The sequence below is a fragment of the Platichthys flesus genome, chromosome 14 (assembly GCF_949316205.1).
Source record: "Platichthys flesus chromosome 14, fPlaFle2.1, whole genome shotgun sequence".
NCBI lineage: Eukaryota > Metazoa > Chordata > Actinopteri > Pleuronectiformes > Pleuronectidae > Platichthys > Platichthys flesus.
In genome coordinates, this window is record NC_084958.1 from 20602253 (window position 1) to 20625565 (window position 23313).

General features: G+C 41.8%; 1 protein-coding gene across 2 annotated transcripts in view; it reads right to left on the reverse strand.

The window, feature by feature from the left end:
* LOC133968024 (guanine nucleotide-binding protein G(olf) subunit alpha) overlaps nucleotides 1-23313 on the reverse strand; it is a 43742-nt gene that overhangs the window by 2240 nt on the left and 18189 nt on the right. For both annotated transcript variants that reach the window (XM_062403822.1, XM_062403823.1), the window contains exons 5-10: nucleotides 20643-20740; nucleotides 3205-3259; nucleotides 3015-3088; nucleotides 905-963; nucleotides 332-452; nucleotides 9-139 (exon numbers count right to left, since the gene is read on the reverse strand). In XM_062403822.1, coding sequence (XP_062259806.1) covers nucleotides 9-139; nucleotides 332-452; nucleotides 905-963; nucleotides 3015-3088; nucleotides 3205-3259; nucleotides 20643-20740 — 538 coding nt within the window. The remainder of the gene's footprint in view (nucleotides 1-8; nucleotides 140-331; nucleotides 453-904; nucleotides 964-3014; nucleotides 3089-3204; nucleotides 3260-20642; nucleotides 20741-23313) is intronic.

Genomic DNA, 23313 nt, shown 5'->3' on the forward strand with positions numbered 1-23313 from the left:
ACACCAACCTTCATTTGGTATGGTGTAGCGAGCATATTCAGGGAAGTAGTCTTCAATTTTGGATTTTCCAGCTAATACTTTCTCAGCCAGCATGTCCTGCTTGTTCAGGAATAATATGACCGATATAGTGCGTAACCATCTGAAAACAAGGACACAAAAATCATTACAGTATATTAGCAGTGCATGCACAGGGCTGTGATGTTAAAGAAACAGCTGTGAGTATTTACACGTAAGACAGTAGAGTGAGTCACAGTAGAAATGACACAGCAGAAGTTCTCATGGACGTAACATCACCTCCTGGGCTCAGATTTCACACACGTTTCTGTCTCACCTGTTGTTCCAAATACTGCGGAAGAGATCCAGGGCTTCCCGTAGCCTGTTGGTGTTATTGTCTTCCCTTATTACCATGTTGTAGCTGCTGCTGGCCACCACGAAGATGATAGCAGTGACGTCTGCAGGGAGAGGACAGGACATCAGGGGTTGGTGAAGTTAGTGAAACAATAGAACTACCCTACTGTTATTACAGCGTCAACAATATTAAAAAATTAAATTTCTACGATAATACGTTAAAGACAATCTGCCGAAGTGACAACAGGCCGACGAATCAATGTCAAGTATAGATGGATGCATTCCTTGTAGGTGATGTCGACAGGGTGCTTATCACACTTAAGTCTTCAAAGGATTCCTGAATTACAATGTGAACTCATAACTAACCACATCAAATGTGACCGATGTAACAAAATCTGCTCCTAAATAATCAAGGGCGGCTCTTTGACATCTAAGAGGTAAGAGGCGAAGTGATGCTGAGGTTAAACGTGACTGGAGGAGGTGTCTCAGGTTGATGAGGAACACTGTGACTGTTTGAAGAAAGAGGAGAAGAAGGAGGAAGTGTGAAAAGTCTCACCGTTAAAGCACTGGATCCATTTCCTCCTCTCATCTCTCTGGCCCCCAACATCGAACATGCTGCGAAGGAGACAGAATACTGGGTCAGACACAACAACACACCCAACGCTGCCCTCTTGTGGTCACACAGTTCACATCTCCACTGGGACGGGCCTGAGGACGCCAGGTACACGTTGTACTGTCGTCGTTGGGCGGGAGGGGGGGGGGGAATTGTTATGACTGTTAGTATTAATATACGTTTTGATTTAGATCGCCACAAAAACATCTGTTTTCTGTCCGGAGCTGAATCGGCTCCTGACCTCAGGTCTAGTTGGAGAAAAAGAGATTTTGGATCTTAATGGGACCAGTCGGGGGGAACATGAATAATGAATGAATGAATAAATAATATAAAGAACGGCTTTATCCGCACGGACCCGGTACCCTGCGTGACCCTGGCTGGATGTTTGGGAGTCATCACAGCTGAACGACGTAGAGCGCTCGCCCAAAAGGAAGTCGTGTCCCAGAGCTTTTTTATCAATCATTGGGGGGGATGATATAATTTGATACAAAGACTCAATTCAGACGGTAGAATTAGTCTGTTGTGTCTGCGACTGTGGAAATGGGTCAGCTCATCTGACATCATCAAAGCAGTTACGGAACATTTACTCTAACCTTTATCTGCAGCTCTTATAACTGCAGCCACTGGTCAGTAGGTCTGCAGTCGGCTCAGAAGCCAGACTCGTCGACCGCAGACGATTCAAATCGCATTCCAGGTCCTTCCATTTAGTTTCAGTTTGATCTTTCATCCTTTTCTTCCATTCCGTTAAAGTTGCTTGTTTCGTGCATGGTCTTATTCTGCTGTCATTTCAGACTCTGCATTTTAAGGGTCACTAAAATGACCTGATCCTCCCCCTCACTAGCTGTTCACCTGTTCCAGCATTTCATCATTCAATCCATCCGTCCATTATCTATACTGCTTTTCCTTTTGAGGGGAGGAGGGCTGGAGACAATCCCAGCTGACATTAGGCGACAGGCGGGGTACAACCTGGACAGGTCTCCGGCGTATCACAACTAAAATAACAACTTAATCTCACATTCACACCTACGGTCAATTAAGAGTTTCCAATTGACCTCTAACCCAAACCAGCATCGCTTTGGACTGTGGGAGAAACCCCACACAGAATTGGGGAGAACTTGGAGTCTCAGGAACCAATCAAACTATTAACTTTCTTGCTGTCAGGCAACTGCCCCCTCCGAGGGAACACAAGTAGGGACGCCGGCCCAGAAGCTGTTTGCTGGGGTCAGTGTGTGTGGAGGAGGATAGGGAGGCTATGTAACATTAAAGAATCTCTATTGTCACTGAACTGCTGCAGACAACAACACAACAAAACTGCCCAGTTGTTCCTGTGCCGAAATTTCCCAGCACTCTTTTTTCTGCTGGTTTTGAGCCTGATCATTCTTTTGACCTTTTTAAATTTTCTGAACATTTGTATTTTGTTTGCCTCTTGGATTACTGTATCATTATTTTCCTTTTCCTCTAAGTAAGGACTCTTTACCCCTGACTCGTATTCTTTGGTTCCTTTTAATACCCCATAGATTGTAATTTAAAACCTATTTCACAATCATATTTAAAAAAATATTATTGATAACCAGTATAGATGTAATGCTCAAATAATGAAGGTGCATTAATTTAATAACCTATAGTTAATGTTTTCTGTTTCCTGGCTGTTTATAACAAATGTCCTCCAATAAATATAATTCATTCATCATTGAACATCATAGGATCCATGAAAAAGCTAAAAAAAATGAATGGATTGATGAATGGAAGGACTAAAAAAAATAACTGACAGCTGATCTATTTAAAGCCAACACATGAACTATACAGTAAAGCCTGGAACAATACTACTTTTTGATAAAATCCCATACGGACATTTTATAAATAGTGTCTACTGCCTCAGGCTTTTCAAACTCTTTTAAGAATTTTGCAGATATTTGGATTGACCCCTGTTTCTGTGGATCAGGAGATTTGGAAAGTTCACAGCAGTAAACAAGTTGCAAGTCACCATTTCTAAAGGATGAATAAAACCGAGTGTTTAAGTAACGTCCCAGTAAAAAGCTGAGCAAGGACTTACTGAAAGTTCACTTTGTCTACTTGGAACCTCGTTTCAAAAATCCCTGAAGTTAACACTCTGCAGCGTAACAGGTCCTGTAAGACATTCAAGCAGAGGAGAAATTCAGGTCAGTGGCTAACAATTACAAAAGGCAGGATTTTTAGGGCTATTAAAGCAAATGTCTTCAAAACAAGGGAACAGGAGGACTCACCTGGTCCGTTGGTGTGTAGTCGCTCTGTCTTACAGAGTCGATTCTGTCCAGGAAACTGTAAAGAGAGAAACATAAGAGACTCAGATTTAGCTCTCAGGTTTTTTCTTTTTCAAAAGCCTGTGAGGAAAACAAAGTTAATTCGGATTATACTGGATAAAAATAAACAATGTCACCACATCAAAAAACTAGGAAACACATGACAGAATTCTCCATAAAAGGGGGATTCCACGAGAGACAAAACCAAACCCCAAGCTTCTCTCATAAAAACATGAAGCCACTTTCAAAGTAAACCAATCTACAAACAAATGAATCCACTTATTGAACATTCCATATATTACAGTTCTTCAAATCTGAAATCGCTCTGTTGCTCAGTTCATGTGATCTACAGTGAATCCTGCAAGAGGCAGCTGCCATGTCGACTCCCTGTCAGGCTCGACAGGCCGCTGTTAAGGCGGATGGTTACCACACGAGGGCAGGCCTGCTCAGTCTGAGCTATTTTTGTCTGTCTCTAGCCAGAGTGATTACATAAGGCGGTTATTGTGGAGGTTGGACAGCTTGCTGTTGCCTCTCTTCACTACAGAGAGAGCATGTGCAGCAGCAGCAGCAGCAGCTCGGCCTCTCTGCAGAGCAGCAAGCAGACTCAGGACACTGAGGCTGGGGACACACATCACTCAGGCCCCTGGATGGTCTGGATCTCACCATGAACACGCCCCAACAAGGACTGCATCAGGGCCAGGATGCATATATCTAAACCAAAGACTGTGTAAACATCAATAAAAGAGTCCTTTGACATTTAATAGGTCTCCTAAGCACAATTTACATCTTTAGCCTAAAGCTGTTAGTGACAAACTGTTGGGGTCAACAGTGGTTTGAAACAAACTGGGGCCAAAAGCAAAAATACCAGTGAAAATACTGTGTTACGAGTTAGTTTGCAAAGATCAAATGCAAATGTACAACATCCAAAAAGTCTTAAAAGTCACATAAAGGGGCAAATAAAAGCAAATGTTATCGTTTAGTCTATAAAAATAAGCTGATATGAGCTTGAAAACTTTCATTTCACATAATAAACACTGCAACAATAATGTGCATTAATTTTTTCATAGTATGGATACATTTTTTATAATTCAATATAAAATCTGGTTGTATTTGTGTTTTTGTTTTATTCATAGTTATTCAAATAAATGTATTACGGTAAACTGTAACATATCAAGCCTTAAATTACTTTTCTTTGTATTAAGAGTTGGATAAATGCATCTTCAGATTTTTCTTTTTAAATAAATATATATAAATATATACAGACTGTAGCTATGTATATTGGATGATATGTTTTATCAATAACATTTTAATCCTAAATTTACACATCGGTCCCTCAAATCAATATCGGCCGGCCTCTAGCTTCCAGTTAGTGACTCTGGTACAAAGGACCAAACAGCTGACTGTATCTCATCATCCATCATCTCTCAAACAACCGTCTATGGCTTCAGGATCCCACAAGAGACTCTCAACATGACTGCAGCATATAAGAAGCCTGACGCACTGAAGATTAGTGGTCGGGGTTTGGGTTTCTGTATGTGTCAGTCCTCGGTTCAGGCTCAATTCAGCCCTTAAAAAAGTAGCACACCTAACACACCCATCTAGAATTAAATGGCGGAGAATGAATGCTCCATTATGAACCATTAGGTAACAGAGACAGCGCTCATGTGCTCTGACAACAATGTTTCCATCGCAGAGACTTTATTTCTGCTTCGCATAGTCCACACAAAAGGAGAAGTAAGGCTATTCCTGAGAGAGCACTCCACTTTCTCACAGACTTCATGTTAATGTGCAGGACGTGGTTCTACTGTATCAACAGACACAACATACAGTACAGACAGAGAAAATGTGACTATATGCAAAATGAGCCATCTATATTCACTCTAATATCAAAAGCAAAAGTAACTATCATCTATTTACTCACTTTTATTAGACTGTTGAATCTTTAACACGACAAGTACATGGAAACAAATATCACCACCGCCTTACGTGAGATCTAAAAATTGCTCATTTATTATTTTAGTGCACAGAACACTATGTATTTATTAACCAGCTGAGATACATTTGCCAGGTAATCTCCACAGGCTGATCAGAGGTCTCATCTAGTGTGTAAAATCCCCACAATGCTTTTCTTTCAGGCTGCGGAGGCCACGATCCCACTGATGGTTACTCTCTGGTCAAGCTGCAAGACTGAACTGATGGATCTAAACGCTAAACTCCCTACAGACCGTTAACACTAAAAACTGAAGCTTAAAAACATGCCGTCTTCTGGAGAACACACGTTTGTATTATTTGGAACCGTGATCTTATGGATTAAGTCTTGAACAGAATCCACAGAATAATCAAGGATGATTTTAATAATTTGTTGCAGCATCCCCCTCTTTAGCTCATTATCAATCAATTATCTAACTAGCCAGTTCAGCTCTACTTTGACAATCCCTAAAATCATACGGCCATCAAATGCCAATCTTATAACAGATTCTCGCAACTGGGAATCAAACACGTGGACGGGGAACTGTGTGCTTCGTAGCTGGAAACAAAAAACACTAGCAAATGTTTAATGAACTATCTAAATAGGTGCTGATATCAACTTTTGTTTCTTTGCTTTGTAAAAGATAGAGAGTGAGTTTTGGTGGTATCTAAATCAGAAATCCACCCAGCAACACCAAGGGATGTGGTAACTTCATAGTCACACAACAAGCTGGGTCAAAGCAAATCACACAATTAACTGCATCTAGTTTGTTCAATTAGTGCTTCTGTGAAAACCAAGACGAACACAAACCGATCAGACAGGATTTTTAAAGAGACGTGATATAGAGAATCACATGTGCTCATCTCGCCTGAGCACACACACACACATTCACACACAGACGTATTCACAAACACACATATGACCAAACCTCAGGAACCTCCAGCTTTTGCCCCATCAATGCAACAATGTGGGGTTTATTTTTAGCAGCCTTCCTTGCAGAAACCTAGCTAGGTTATAATTACTGCGCGCTTTGTGACTGCCATGTGACAGAAGTACTATTGGTTGAGCACCGCAGAGCCAAATATAGCCCTTGTACCCAGCAAGGAAAAAAGGAGGAGGAAGAAATAAAAAAAAGCAGAACAAGGAAAAAGGAGGTAAAAGATAACATTGATTAGCAAGTGGAAGACCAGAAAATGTCCGACCAGGAGGGTTCGGTGCAGTTTTCTGTGACTTATCTGTTCTTGTTGAAAGTTATAAAGTAAACAAACTGCGTTCAGGTCCAGAGAATCTTGCAGTTTTTGTTGGTTTCCTTCAGTTTCCGGAAACAACTGCTCGCAGATCGTTGTGGTCAGTCGAGAATTATTATTTATTTTATATGTTGTGCTTTCTCTTAGTTTTTTCCACTTTGAAGTCTGTTTCCGAACATCAAACAACAAGAATCCAGCTGTTATTCCTCCTTTTTACTAAGCAGCATTCTACCATACCACAACTATCTCGTCTGTGCCTGTCATTGGGGCTGGGCCGTCTCTGTATTTAGCCAAAACACATTGTACTCGTCCTGCGGGTCAGGCTGTGTTGCTATGTATAGGCTTTGTTGTGGACAGTATCACTTGACTCGGCCTGGTCTGTCTGTGTTGTTGGCCTCATCTTTCTGTAAAAACACAGACACAAGCTTGAATACATGTCGAGAGACGGCTCAGGAGAGTGTGTGTGGGGGGGGGGGGGGGGGGGGGGGGCCTCAGGCCTCAGGACCCTTGTGGTCCAGGTCACATGTTGCTGCCCATTGAGCAGAAAAGGGAGGTAGAGGGAAGATGGTGGCGGTGGTGGGGATGATGGCGCTTGTGCCATTCTGTCACTTCTGGACCACAACAAACAAATATTGCGGGGGAGAGCGTGGCCATTGGCACGATACTGAACCCCTAAATGGCCCCTCAGAAATGCTGAGTGTTCTAAAAATGTAAGTCGCTTTGGACAAAAGCGTCAGCTAAATGACATGTAATGTAATGTAATGTAAAATATGCAAAGCGAGTGTAGATACAATTAAAAACGTTTAAATAGGACTAACAGTTTAATTAAAAGATACAAATTTTGTGCAAAAATAAACTGTCAGCATGAGCCCGAAAACAAAGTTCAACTCATGACCATGTTAAAAAAAAAAAGAAGAAAGTAGAGCCAGTGAAAAGATGCAACAACGCTGAAGCAAAGCTGGAAAAACGTCCCCCTCCGACAGCCAGTCAACCTTTACACAACCAGCAGCACCCAGCCTCATGTGCTCATTTGATAATTGGGTTGACTTTTTACAAATAGTGAACCATCTTTAATTAGCAGGGCAGAGGATCCAATCAATAGTTTCCATATTTTGAGCCGCTCAGGCCAGCATAATGGACTTTCACTCCAGTCTCCAACTGACGGGTGACGGTGCTTTGGAACTCACTGCTGGACACGGCAGCCTCACACGGCACAAACTTTATTTAAATCTGTCCATTTATAGGTGTACACATATTTTTTTTCTATCATACATTTACTGGTACTCAGTTGTGTTGTGTATAGGCACCACCTACACTGACTCAAAGTTAATTTACGGCAAGTTGATGGTAAATGGCATCACTGAGGCGACCACACTGTTTGACAAACAAATGATGTCCTAGATGTGCAAAAGAAGAAACATGACAGTCACACAAGCGACTGCTCGACACTTAACGTGACACTAAGCAAATAAGACACAAAACAAACAGAATCCAGCGTCACGTTTTTAAATCGTGAGCCTGGAGCTCCAACAAACAACTTTCACGATCAGTCAGTTTATCCTTCAATTCATCTATTCATCATTCTGCCTATGAAATAATAATAATTATAATTTCCTACAATAAAAGGTGACCAACAGTCTGAGATATTGAATTTACGTCAATTTAAAAAAATGAGGTAAAGATCTTATCTTCATACCGGAGATGTTGAAGAAAAAAAATACCACAACTTTACCAATGAATCAATTATACGACAAAGCATTTCAACTCTACTTGAATCCTCTCTAATCTAATATTTCAGCTTGAAAACTTGTCCTTTGTAGTTCATTTGTCGTCTCTAACAACACACTCATGTCTCTGATCAAAAAACCAGCCGCACAAAAAAAGCTCATCCCATAACACACAACGTCGGAGGCATCGAGCTGGTCGCAGCGCACACAGACGTGTGCAGCGCCAACACAGTGAAGCAGGAGCTGTGAATGATCCTGGTCACCTGGTGGAAAGATCTGAGCCCAGGGTTCAACTCATCCATCCAAACAGGAACACGGTGCAGTTTGAAAGATGGATCTGAAACTGGACAAATCCATCAACGGCTCAGTGGGTACTTCCTAAATATAGGAGCGAGAATGGAGACACTCCTGAAAGTCAAACCAAATCTTGTGTAAACAAAAGTGCCTGCTTTATCTCAAGGCCGCCAATTCGCCTTCCAGGGCCGCATCAAGTCATGGTTTTGAAAGGTGTTGTATAAAAATGTGAAATACATCATCATGCCCTTTTGTCTCTGTTCAGTGTCGACATTTAGCATTACATTACCTCTGCTTAAAATAGAGGCGGTCCCCAAAATTAGTGTTTGAGCCACAGTGGGGCCCGAGCCTCACTGAGGTCTCACAGCGGAACAGACTTATGGGTTTCTCTAAACAAAATTGAAGCCAGACATCGATATACTATTGTCAGCTACTGAATTAGTCCGTGACAAAAATAGAAAACCCAAGTAAAAATAGCCAAATAAACGATATCGGGCAGGTTTCTATTCTCATGAGTTATTCCACTAGGAAATGAACCGGTGGCAGAGTGAAAACTAGCTTTTGCTCTTCTCCCCTAATAAAAGCTCAATAAGCAGCGACTAATATCAGACAGTGAAGTCAGTGCACATTGCATAAGTCTCAATCAAGCTGTGCAGGAGGAACTGTCAGGTGATAAGAAACCAGTAACACAAGGACAGAAATCCCAATAAAAAGCGGGTTAATTTCATTTAAATTGAAGATTTTAAGCTGTTTGTGTAGTTCACAAACCAGCCTCCAGGTGGCATCCATTCGCTCCTGCTGCACACAGCCTCTCTTCCTCACTGACCCTGCCTGCTTTTAGCAGCTGGGTTCCCATGGCAACCCCAGTCAGTCCATACCACTCCTCTCTCTCTCCCTCTCTCTCTGCCCCCCCCCCCCTCCTCTTCCGAAGCCAGGCTGCACTCGTATCCTTCCATTCCCAGACTCTCCCATACATCAACACAAAGCAGCACCGTGCTCTGTGCTGGCCTCCACAACGAATGTGTGTCACCGTCTGTGTGTATGCGTTCGATTCCGGGGAACAGCAGAATTTAGGCCCAGGAACACAGATTATTTTGGAGAGTGTTGCCGTTTTTTAGCACAAACCCCAAAATAAGTCTGATTCTCAGCAAAGAGAGTACTGTAGAGTGTTGTGTGTAGGGTTTAGAGAGACACACACAAAGTTAGTGAGTCCTTGTCACAACCTGGCACAAACAGTGTCAGTTGTGATGATTAAGGCGCACAGGGTTATATGAGTTGAGAGCTGAACGCTGGGGATAATTGATAAGGATGCTACAAGTCCCAGAGCAGTCAATAGCAGTCCTGTGAGATGGGCCCAAACCTCCCAGCAGCTTTGAATGTACTGGGAAGCAGCTAGTCTGTACAAATTACCAAATTAGTCCACTCGGTCGTGTCTGTGATGGCAGCAGATCAGGGGAAATGGATTTGAAGTGATTTGATGTGTTGGTGAGTAGTGGGATATCTGAACAGATTACTCAGAGTACAGTGTCATTACTTTGACTACGAGCAGGTGAGTTCAGGGTCAGAGGATGACACGGGTACTGCAGATTATTCCAGTGGTTCATTGTAGAAAAGATAATACTAGTCTACCCTAAGCTGGTGCACAACTCTGTGGATTGCACTCCACGCGAACACAGCTCCAAGATGTTGACGGTCTATCATCCCAAATCCTTTTCTGTGGTTCATTTGCTTCATCGCTACTTTCTGAACATACTGGACTGCTCAGTAAAAAAAATAAGCACACTACCTGCTCGACACGCCTCCCTCCTCCCTTGTTGCAAAGCCCAGTGTAAAGCAGCCCATAATTACACAACAAGAAACTAAATAAAGTCACATTGTGCAATTAAAAATACCACAACAATGCAGTCGAGCCAATGCTACTATGCTAGCGCACCCAGTGTTTGGGAGTACAACCTCATCCAATTCCATTCGATTCATTTTCATTTGTCTATCCCCAGTTATAGCAAAAATTACCTGACTGCACTTTACCTCCAGTGTGAGGGTTCTGAAACTAAACTGTAAAACTACAATTGAGAAAACAGATCATGGTTATTGGGGAATGGAAACTTCTCAAATCCATCTGTAAATGTTCGATATGATCAGCAATATCAGCGTGGGCAGCAAACAAAGATTACAGCAGGACATCTGTGTCTGGTAAACCTCTCAACCATTACCTGCTCATTGTGAGACATAACAGGGGGATCGAGTTTCTTAATCACAATCATGTTTAACATTTGTTTTATATAAATGCCCCGGTTAATGATGGCATATGTAAGGGAAATGCACTAAAAAGGCTGCAGTCAAGAAATGTAAAAGCTAATGTTGTTCTCGTTAAATGTTACTCAAGCCACTGTTTAGTAAACCTGCTCCATTTTATATCTGTACGCTGGATAACATAAGATGTTGTCCAGCGCTCAGAGCGCCACCAGTTCAAAAACTGATCCTAAAATATTATATATCGACATAGGTTATATATAATCTATGTCGACATAAAATCCTCTAACTGCGTGTGTGTCTGTTGTGTGTCTAATCCCGATGAAAGCAAAAGGTGGCCGCACTATATAGAAACTGTAGCTGGTCCTTTGTGATGGAAGGATTGTTAAGGCATTATGACAATTCATATTATAATTTTAGTCCATTAATTTCCATATTTACAAAACTACAACACAGGTTATTGTTTGTCACTGATGAACTAAGTGCTGTAGGGTGTCTTGGGGCGAGTGATCGCACCGTGCGCCCCACAAAATGACACTGGTAAAAAACTACAGGTATAAACAGAACCAGCTGACAGCATAAGAGAGTTTGGCTGCTCACCAAAAGCTGTGTTTAGTTTAAAGTATGTTATACTCACAATTAAGACATATTGTCTTCGGGGAAACTACTTGGATGATTGTTCAGTTTCCAAAATAGTTACAAATTAATTCTCTGTAACTCAACCAATCATTTAATTGGCTTGTTTTGCTAAGGAAGTTAAGTTGGGATTGTCACAGACAAAAAGATAAAAAGCTTAACAGAGCCACATGAAAAAGTACAGACCAAAAAAATCACTGTACACAGTCAACATTACGTACATACACGTCAACCCCCTGGAACAAATGGTCTAAGCAGACGCCTTTCAAAACAAATCCACAGAATCATAAGACTTTAAGGGTTTTGCCGAAGTTTCCAGTGTTTATGCTGCAGCAGAAACAGGAAGACACATTACTAAATAAATACAATTACTAATATGCACAAAGCAGCATACAAACATTACGCCTTTGTTTAACCTGTAGCAGCTGTAAAAACACAAAGTGTGGACGGGAATTAAATTTCTAAATAAATATTGATTTTAAGTACAGTACAGTATCACTGTGAGGAACCACAAAGGCATACAAAGAGGAACCAGATACGCCCCTGACATCGCATATTATCTTGTCAGGACACTTTAAGATTGATACGGACCAGTATTTACTCAGTGGTTATCAGTACGGAGATGCTCCAGAATCCCAGGTTAAGAACGCCTACAACAATAAATCATCCAACCAAAAGCGTTTGTGCTGGAGCCGGATGTTTACTTAATTTAGCCTCCGAGCTACCTCCTTCAACCTAGCCTGATGAAACAGGCAGCAGCTAAATCCGTCTGAGGAAACAAACCAGTGACAGAAAAATACAAAATAAACCATTTCTATAAATATCTACATGCCTCCCTCTGACCACATTCCACAGGGGGTGAAAGTTGAGGTTTGTTTGACTAGTGGCTGAGGTGGAGGGAGACCTTTTTGCCTGGGTGTGGCTGGACGCTGCTAGCCGTTAGCCTTGCTGCTAGCCGGGCCTACAGGCTTCACAACCTGAGCATACAGTGTAAACACAGGCAGGCCGAAGTCTGAGCAGGCGCCAAAGAGGGTTTGACATCAAATGTGAAACGAAACAAAACATGCTAATGGTTATGCTAAGCACACATGGTCATGTGCTTTATTTTGGAAGGGTGTGGAGTGTGTGTGTGTGGGGGGGGGGGGGGGGGGCATGACTCCCAGTTTGCGGCTGCTTGCTCTGACAGGCAGGAGAGAGTGAGGAGCTGGGAGCCCCTGTCATGATTAGACAGCAAAATGTCTCCTCGCGTGTCATACCCCGCTTTGATCAATCCAGCACACTGTAAGAGATGGTGTTTTGTGTGTGTGTGTGTGTGTGTGTGTGTGTGTGTGTGTGTGTGTGTGTGTGTGTGTGTGTGTGTGTGTGTGTGTGTGTGTGTGTGTGTGTGTTAGTCAGAGTTAGCAGGAAAGAATATGGGGGCATTAATACACTCGCCATGATTTGTTTATGTCAGGGCATTAAGAGAAGAGAAGGTATGGCGAGGCAGTGTATGTGTGTGTGTGTGTGTGTATTCACTCACTCCCTCTCTTTCCCTTTCTCTCACACACACACACATACACAAAACCAACACAGAGGCGTTTTGTGTCTCACCTTCTGCTACTGACCTTCCCTTTGTTTACAGCGCATTGCCGGGATACTCCCTTTGATTCGGCTGCGCACACGTGACCCTCCGTTTCTGCTCTGCAGTACTGTTGCTAAAAATAGCTTGCCCTGGCTCCACAGCTAGTTTACATAAGCTCTAAGGGGGGTGGGGGGTGGTGGTGGAAGGGGAGGGGAGGGGGAGAAAAGGGAGCGACGGGTGGGGGGGGAGCCTCGATGGAGAGAGTGAGAGAGAGAGAGCGTGAGAGAGAGAGAGAGAGAGAGGAGGGGGTCTATGGACGACCATTCCACAATCTCTCAGCAAGAAACCTGCAGCGCCACTGCTGTCCTCCAGCAGTCTGTGCCTTTACACTCCTGGTCAACAGCAGGGTGTGCGTGTGTTCGTGTGTGTGTTTGTGTGTGTGTGAGAGAGATAGAGAGAAAGGTATGTGCATGTGTGTACGTGCGTGTGTGTGTGTAGTCAGTACACACTAACAGACTCGCAGATATCCGCCATTCACCAGCCTCACTCTGTGTCTCTGTCTGTCCTTTAAAATGGACGCACATTTTAACCCAAAAATAAAAATCTATTTATAGCTACAATTCTCCTTCTTTAAGTGGGACATAAATTCCCATTTTCCTCTGCAACACTGTTCACGTTTAAGAACACAGAGACAAAAACTAACAATTAACACAAATCTATAATCACAAACCTAACAATCCGAACATGACGCTATTTTGACATGTTGACCAACGTTTGGTTTTATTCTCATGCATTTCAATAGAGATTTACAGAAGATATACACTCTTCAGGATGCAGATCTTGTTCTATAGAGCAGTGCGGTCTTTTCAATGTGATCCAACTTCCTGACGAAACAGAATACAGTCAGTCAGAGCCTCTGGTCTCTCGAAACTAAATAAAAACACACTGGCAGTGTAGCTAATCTTGTGACATGTAGCATGCTATGCTGAGCAGCTTTAGGCTCTCTTAACCATTTCCAAATGCACCAGGTCAGGCCGATGGCTTACACACACACACACAGACACACACACAGCATCTACAACTTCCACAACATCCAGCAGAGCACGTAAAAACACTTAGCTAATGGAGAGAAACAACCATTAACGCTTACAGTAACACTAAATCTGAGGCCCTTACTGTTGAACGTGAAGATGTTAAATGTTTAAATGATGCCGCCGTCACCCCCCCCCCCCCCCCCCCCCACACCCACACACACACTGGAAAATACTTCATATAGGGAAAGACATGTGTTCTCATGTGTTCTGCAACATCCTCTATGCTGTCGCTTTCTGGCCTCAAGAGAGGACTGAATAGACAGAGAGGAAGAGAGAGAAAGAAAGAGGGATAGTGGGAGAGAGGGGGAGAGAGGGGGAGAGAGAGAGAGAGAGAGAGAGAGAGAGAGAGAGAGAGAGAGAGAGAGAGAGAGAGAGAGAGAGAGAGAGAGAGAGAGAGAGAGAGAGAGAGAGAGAGAGAGAGAGAGAGAGAGAGAGAGAGAGAGAGAGAGAGAGAGAGAGAGAGAGAGAGAGAGACAGTCCCAGAGGGGGCTCTAACAACCTTAAGGACAGTGGTTTGTGAAGATGGAGTCAAACTGAGCTTCCAGTAGATCAGATTCTACAGTTCAGCTCAAAACCACTCCTTCCTCTTCCTCAGAAATCACGCACACAAACACACAACTACACACTCACAAAACTACACACACACTTCCATAGTGCCCCCTTTGATTATTTCTCAGTCAGCTGACAGCAGGGTCATCTGATTTTAGCAAGTGACACAAAGGTTTTTGTTAATCTTTCCTTTTATGATTCTTTTTATGAATAAAGTGTTTATTTTTTCACGATTAGTTTAGTTATAATTATGATTTGAATTCAGCCACCGTAAACATTCGAGTCAACATCATTTATTCTGTTCTTGAACAGAAAACGGATTAACTGAGCTGAAAACCATTTAAGCCTTTTCAAGAGTTTGTTTACTGTAAGTGGATAAAGCACTAAACTACATGGCATGAATGTAAGAAACATATCTATTAACAACAAATTTACATTCAAAAGCACTTTTCAAGATAGAATAAGTGCTGTTTCATAATCTTTTGAGAGGTTGAATCTGAATTAAGGACGTATTTTTACTGATTGCTTTGCATTTTGATAGTTATGTGTTCATCTGTAATATTTGCAGCGGTGTTTAACTTTGTGGAGAAAGTTAATTGTGCTGCTGCATTGTTTGTAATTTTCCCTTTTCCCCTAATACATACTAGTGCATCACTGTCCTTCAGATACAGACTTAATATTATAGTAATCAGTACAGAATGTGATCGTCTAACACACTTTCAGCTTCATACTGTTTAAATGCATAATTTCAGCCCTAAAGTGGATAAAACAATACAGTCCATAAAGATTTAACACAATTTCAAACGGTGCTCTGGCTGCAGTGAGACAAACATCCCAGTGGAAAATCCATTTCTCATGCATTAAAAATAACTTGATAACCAATCTGGAAAAAAAAAGTTATGAAATATAAAAATGCGCAGATCAGTTGAGACATGTTAAGAGACACCCGAAGCTCAGCCTTATCCCCTGGTGCTGTCCGTATATCAAATCAGCTAAAACATGAAGAAATCAGGCAACTTATTGGTGACATAAAAAAAGCAGTGGTGACATGCAGCCAGTGTATAAATATCGCTCTCTCGGGCTCTTCCGTGAACAGAAGAGGCTCCTTATTGAGGAGAGCCACTGTTTGCGAAGCGTAGCCCCTCTGTTTCTGTAGGCCCTTCAGGGGCCTGGGCTGGCTGACAATGCCGGCCATTCTTAGAACTTTACTGCCCCAGATGACTGTGTCAGTGGCCCCCAGGCTGGTGACAGAGTCCCGTGACGAGCACTACACCCCAGCCCCAGCCTAAGCCAAGAACCAGGCCCAGTCTTAGATATGTCTATCAACAACCCGGCCCCATCTCCAGGACTGCAGGAGACTGGTCCCGTCCCAGCGGTGCTGCCCCATCTTGGGCCATCAACACAACACTTCACCCTCATCTATTCAGCTGCTTGTGAATTCAAACATTGTGGTGCTAATAGTATCATTCCTCATAGCAGCATTAATATTATAAGTTAAATGTTTAAAGTCCAGAGAACAGACGACTTCACTGAGAATTGACATGTTTTACTATTATCTGACCTTCTTTCACCTAAACAATGAATTGATAAAAAAATCTGCATATAAATATGAATAAAAGAAAAAAAAGTAGTCTTACAACACATGGGCTTAACATTAAGTATTGAATAAGCTCAAAGGAGTTTTCTGTGTCAATAACATTTGTGATGAACACTTTTCCAAACCACACTTAAAGACCAACACTTTCCCTCAAGATAAAACATGTGTCCTGGAATTATTGTATATGTATATATTTCATGTGTGTGTTTTCATTCATAGGTGTATTCATCTGTGTGTTAGCAGGGTGTCGTGAGACACAAGGTCCATTCTTGATGGGACTTTGGCATTTAATAACTAGGAAGTTTCAGTTGAGTGAAACAGTCACATGATCAATTTGTTTGAAAAGACTAGGACATAAAAAGTATGGGTAACATTTGGTCATAACAAGTAAAGGCTGCAAGTTAACTAACAGATCAACTAACCTACAACTTGTTTTCTTGATATGTGTTATATCATTTGGACTGTCAGAAAATAGTGAAAAGCTCAGGTCTTTAAAAGACTCCAAAAATGTAAAATCATTATCTAAATACTTTCAGGGTTTTTCATACACCTTATTAACTAGTCAAAAAAAAAAATCCGTCATAATGAACACTCAATTAAGTTGGACATTCTTATCATTCTACTACAATCAGGTTAAATTCAATCACAAGCTGGAAAATTAAATATTCCTCAGAGTTTTTTCACTGAGCCATTTAGAAAAAATATGATGTTTCTTATATAATCCAACATACTGGATCAAATGAGACTATATACAAATATTTTAAACAACAAAAGGTTTGATTTTAGAAGCAAATTTCTGCATCTTAAGCAAACTCCAGTCGTAACTCTCTCGATTCCTAGCCCATCATCAGCTCTACCTCTGTCCAAAGCCTCATTCTTAGTGCAGTAAATAAACTCTATTGCTGTATCACTCTTCATAGCCTCATTTCTCCAGTTACATTTACAGACTCCAGCTCCAGCTCCATCCAGGGCAGCTCTGCTCAGCCCCTGCTGCTGTAACCAGACATCCCAGCCACTGCGCACAACAACAACACACACACAGAGATTCATCACAGCCCAAACATCATCTAACACTGGACAGTCATCATCCGACTACAGTTAGGAATACCTCAGTGCATGAGCTGTGTCATAATCTCATATTTGCAAGGGGACTGCAAACAAGCACTCGCACACAAGAGAGAAAAAAGTGAGAGGTTCAGATTTGCGTGTGAAAAAAAATGTCCATCCAAAGCATTGCAATGGAACCAGCCCACTGCAGCCGAAAATAGCTTGTAATCAATCAACTGGCAGACACATATCTGTGCTCTTAAAACGTATAAATGTGCAATGCAGAGGGCAGATCAATGGGTGACAGGATTCCAAATGCATCGATATGGACATGCTCTCTGGCATAACAAGCACCCGCCATCGGCCCAGGCCTATTTCCTGTGCCTCTGTCCAATGGGTCGCCTGGCGCTGGAAAAAGATTCTGCCAGGGGAGCAAGGTCTGTGAAGGACAACGCGGATGAAACGGCAGAGGTATATAATGCGCCTTCACAAAATATAAACACTAAATATATATATATCTTCCCCTTTGCTCTGACAGGGATCTCATGAGACTCTCCTAGAACGTTAGCATGTTAGCTTGCTGTCTGACAATCTGTTTCTACCACAAGCAGCAACATGTAAACCAACTTCCTCTACAATTTACTTTCGAGTATGACTGAAAACACTCTGATCACTGACTGTATGAAAAGTCAGCAGGTGTGAAGAACAAAAATAAAACCTGAAATTACAACTTCCTGAACTGAACATCGGTAGTTAAGAGGAAGAGGGGACAGAATTAGAACTTTAAAAATCTAAACACACAAGAAAAGCCGAAATAACAACAGACCATTCACCAAAATATGAGTTAAATCCTGCTGGAATCCTAACTTATGAGCTGTGCTCCTTTCCCCTGAAACCAGGTGGCTGCAGAGGCCATCTGCCACTGTTGCACAGGATAGTGGCTGACAAAGTTAAGTATAGTTAAGTGATCATAATAACAATAGATGGTGTGTAAGTGTGTATATGTGCGATTAGGTGTGTGAAGTTCACACCGACAGGTCTGCTGCCATGTAGGACAGAGTATCTCTGAATGCCCTCCATCAGAAGAGTTCACACAGAGGTTAAAACGGAGAGAGGAAGTAAGTGAGAGGCCATGTCGTCTGACAAATACCAGACTTCAATCAAACACATGACCCTGACAAAAGAGGTAAATTGTGATGTTTTTATAGAAGAGTGAGATATGCTTCAAATTGCAAATGTGAAAACTGAACATTCACGATCTAAAAAAATAAAAAAAAAGGCAGATCCTGAGTCTTTCCTTATAACTGAAAGCTTTTGAAAGAGTCATTTTCATTCACTTTCATTTTCATTTTGAAAAAAATCTGGTACACACATGTGTATATATATATATACACACACACACACACACACACACACGCACACATACTTTACTGTAGACAAGATCACCTGAGCAATTAAACACAAATATCCAACAACTGAACAGCCACTCAAGACACAAAGTTTTTGTATATTTGTTAAGTAAATTGCATGAAGCTGTAACTTTTATCATTATTTATTAACTTGATCAACTAAAATGATGATCATGTCCAAACGTACGACTGCTCACCAACCAATCAGGAGCAGCAGTAGAACAGTTGACAGGAGATGATTGGATGATATAATAAAGGGCAAGATAGAGGGACGAGCCTCCATCTGCTGGATTCTTACAAAGCTCAACATCTCAAATTCTCTTTGGATTGAGAAGGACAAAATGCTTCTTATTACAACATAAGAGAAAAAACTATAGCGACCAGTTTCAAAACCAATGCACACACTCCAACAGAAGAAAAGTCACATATAAACCTGCAGCGCTTGATCTAAATAATGTATTCTCTTCACTGTCTTCATTTCACTCGGTTAATGTTTACTCATGTCACAGGACAACCATATTTTCAGGGCTTCAGACAAGCCTCTGTGGTGTCAGCTACTAATAGAAAATATGGTTTATGAATTCAGCATTCAAAAGACCAGTGTGTTTACAGATGTTTGTTATACCGCTCTGTGTGGTGTCATTATGATACTGGGATATTAACTTAAAAATATAAAAAACACACACACAAGATGCTCTTTGAGATATTGTGCAGTCGCAGCACACACAAACGCAGACAGAGCAGAAAAGACAAACACAGGCCCTGGACTGTAACAGCTCCACCTTACAGATTCATGTGACTCTCCAACCATCACCTGACTATCTCTCCCCTTTCTATGGAAGCTGCTATCAGGCAGAGCAACCAGTGAAGACTTGACCTAATGTCAAATTTATGTCCAAGGAACGGAAAGACATTCAGGAAAGACGCGTAAAGCATGTTTGTCTACGTGCTATACCATCTTTAAAAAATAAAAAAACACAAGTCTACGCCCATGTAACTCAGGCTCGCAGATCACTGACAACAAGACAATATCCCCAGTCACTGATAAAGTGGGCCTTTGACCGTAACCCTCTGCGATAAAGGGAGACAACCTTTGGGATGGGGAGGGGACAACTTTCAGTGGACTGCACTCCGGAGTCTGATCCGTGTGCATGTCCTCATATTTACATGTGAATCCAGAGGTGAGTCAGAGAGGAAGCAGAAGGAGAGCACAGAAATCAGTGAATCACTTTGCATATCCAAACTTCCTTTTACCGACAACAGAGGGGCCCTCTGCTGTCTACCACCAGCTCCCCTCGGTGGCCTATGGTACTGTAGGCGCCTTCCAAACAATCTGGGGCATCAACCTTGCCACACAGCAGCCATCAGAATTTCATAACTAAAGTATCAAAAGTACAATTGCATAAAAAAATATATAAAAAAAAACTTGACCCACATTGCTTTTGTCCAAAGAGACACACTGAAATGACTGCCTATTAACTCCACAGGTTGAATTTTCCACCCCTCAACAGTAAAATAATAAAAACTGTAGCAGCTTTACAGTCAAAAACATTATCAATATAAATCCACTGAACTCTAGAGTTGATTTAAATGAAAACAGGCCGGGTGCAGGCTTTGCATATCGCCATGGTGAATTGTCAAACATGCAGACGTGAGAAGATATACAGTGGGGTCCAAAAGTCTGAGACCATGTTTCCCATTATACAACTGCTGCTTGCCTTGCCACACCCAGAGTAAATACATCTCACGTATGGTACGACACCAGCACACGCTGCACAGCTTTCACCTCAAACGTGACACAACAGACGGAGCGGCGTGACAATAGTTTGAAGGGCTGTGAAAGTTAAACCGGCTCACTTCTCCTCCGGACGGTATCTTATAGCTATACATACCTGAGTACATACAGCAAAGCGTTTGCTCGAGAGCAAATCTGTTTTTTTAACCTCTTTTCATGGACAGTCTATTGCAAAGCTCAAAGTCGCAGCAAGAAAATATATACATTTTCAAGTTTTGACTTACTATTGTGCGCAGTCGATGAGCTGGTACTCATTGGACCTCTCAAAGCAGGCCTTCACTCCTTCGTCATCCCACAGCTTCTTTGCATGATCAAAGAACTCCTGAGGGGAAAAGAGAAAAGAAATCATGAAGAAACAAACAAACACACCTAACTATAACCTGCTAAATTAAAACATGGATCTTACGTGGTAAATATTAGTTTCTCTGATGAACCCATTCAACTTCCATACCTAGGATTATTCCCTCTGATGACAAAATATACATCAATGGGACCCCTGCAGACTCACTAACACTTGTTTTACAGCTACCTACAGTAAATATGCACTTCTGCCTGGCACAGCCACCATCTTCTACTGTTGTGAACAGGGACCAAGGCCTTGTTTTGATCAAGCTCCCCCACCAGCAGGAGCAGAAAAACTTGTATTTTTAATTCTAGTCAAACAGGTGCCGGGCACCAACAACTGTGTGCAGCTTCCTGGAGTGTGTTAGGTTTGGTACAGACACTCTGGCCTAGTGTACACTCACTTAGACAGACCCTAGCCAGCAACCTGTACAGAATCCATTGCTCAATACAGTTGGCCAGTGAAACCAGAAATTATTGTTTTTACACACTGTGTGTGTGTGTGTGTGTGTGTGTGTGCGTGTGTATGGATTACACAAGTAAGATATATAACGTGCTGACTAATGAGCTTTTCAATTATGAGTAGGCATTTTTGTTTTCCAATTGTGGACGGTGCCAGGTTAGCTGTTCCTCCCTGCTACCGGGCTTTACGCTAACAGGTATCACTCTGTGTACTCCTGGAAATATTTCTTTAAATAGGACGGAAGTCACAAAAACAAATTACTTTATGGAAATCTACATAACACAAGCACAAAGTACTCGACAGTTGAGATCCAGTTGGTCTTACATCACATTATTACACCTAAGAGATTGTTAAAAAGTAAACATAAACATCACATCCCTCTCATTTAGGCCTTCATTTTCTATTATTTTCACTATAGATTAATCGGCATCAAAAGTCTGCCAAACTGAAGTAGAAATATTGATTTTATATTTCCAAAGAAACGGCAAGAAAGGGTTTATTAATACTTTGCAGTGATAAGAGTACTCCAGTAATTAGTTACTTTACTCTTGATGCAAAGATGAGTCATTAGTCATTTGCTTTAATCTCTTTTGTGGCGTGATTAATAGTTTAAGTCATAAACAGCCCACACATTTGATGCTTCCACGTTCTCAGACATTAGAGAATGTAATGTTTTTCATTCTGGTAAATTAAATGTGTGAGTCGGAGAAATCCAGGTAAGTTAAGAAATGTTCTCACTGTTTTGTGATGTGTGATATAATAAATGATTAATCAATTCATTCAAGAAAATTAAAAGCAGATAGTGAAAATGATTTTCGTAAGCCTCACCCTGAGCAGAAGCAGAGGGAGGTGAACCGAGTTTCTCATTCACTTCCTCAACACACGTTTATCTAACAGTTCCTGAAATCAAACTCATGACTTTCTGGTCACAAGCTCTCTCCTCTAACTCTAAGCTAAAGCAACAAAGGTGGTACACTCAGAGGATATAGCCTAACAGTGATCAAATTAAGATAACCCCATAGAATATAAAATTTACGAATTACATAAAATATAGCCAGCACCCTTTGCTGTGCAAAATCCATGCATAAGCCTGATGCTGTCAATGGCTATACATAGTCTCAGTGCTTCAGCTGACTTCCTGCTCCTGGACAATGGGGAGCATTATGAGGGGAACTCATCTTATCAATGACTTTGAGACATTTCCCAGGACTCTCTGTATGCCCCAAACAAAGATGATTGGGCTAATATCCCCCGTCGCCTTGTGCACGTCTTTCAGATGGGCTCCTCCTCTCGCCTGGAACCACCACATGACTCTCTGCACTCAGCACTGGCTCTGCGCTCTGACTGGGGAGAGGGTGAAAATAGCCCCGAACCAGAGCGAGAGAGGGAGAAGGAGCCTGATAAATGATCACATGCTCCGGGAGAGCTCCTCTCGGCAGATCCGGTGATTAAGTTCAACATGGAGGAAATCCACTGATCCAGTCCACAGAGAAAGTCTCACACAGAGACAGATGTGAATAGTGGTCTACTTTTTACTTGTTACAGATAAATATAGGCTCACTCTTCAGGCATAAGTCAGGAATTACCTAAACACTATGATGCCATCATGTTATCTGGGAGGGCGGTCAAACATTATTTTCAACTTAACGGCCGTGGTTTAGCTTCGTGTAACGTAGAATTTTACCTGCTGCGACAAACTCGAGACGGAAAAAAGGAAAATAAGGCCATATTTACTTTCTTTCCTGTATTTGCCTGCATTTCTGTTACATTAAAACTCTAACCACCAGCTTAACTAACATCAATATGATTAAACAAGGCTGATTACATTCTTTTGCTATTTGTTATCGCTAAATTTTACATCACAAACGGGCTCAAAAAACCCAAAGAAGGGCCCAAACGAAAGCTACCAAGCACTGGGACTCGATGGAGGGAGGACGAGGGGTAGAGGGTGGAAGGGGAAGAGAAGGGAGAGCAGAAAAAAAAATGCTCAGAGTATGGTCCTCAGGGCTCTTTTCCACAGAGGCGTGTGACACTGGGCCTTTGAATAAATGCAGTGTGTGCTGCAGTGCCCTACAGAGGAACTGATAACA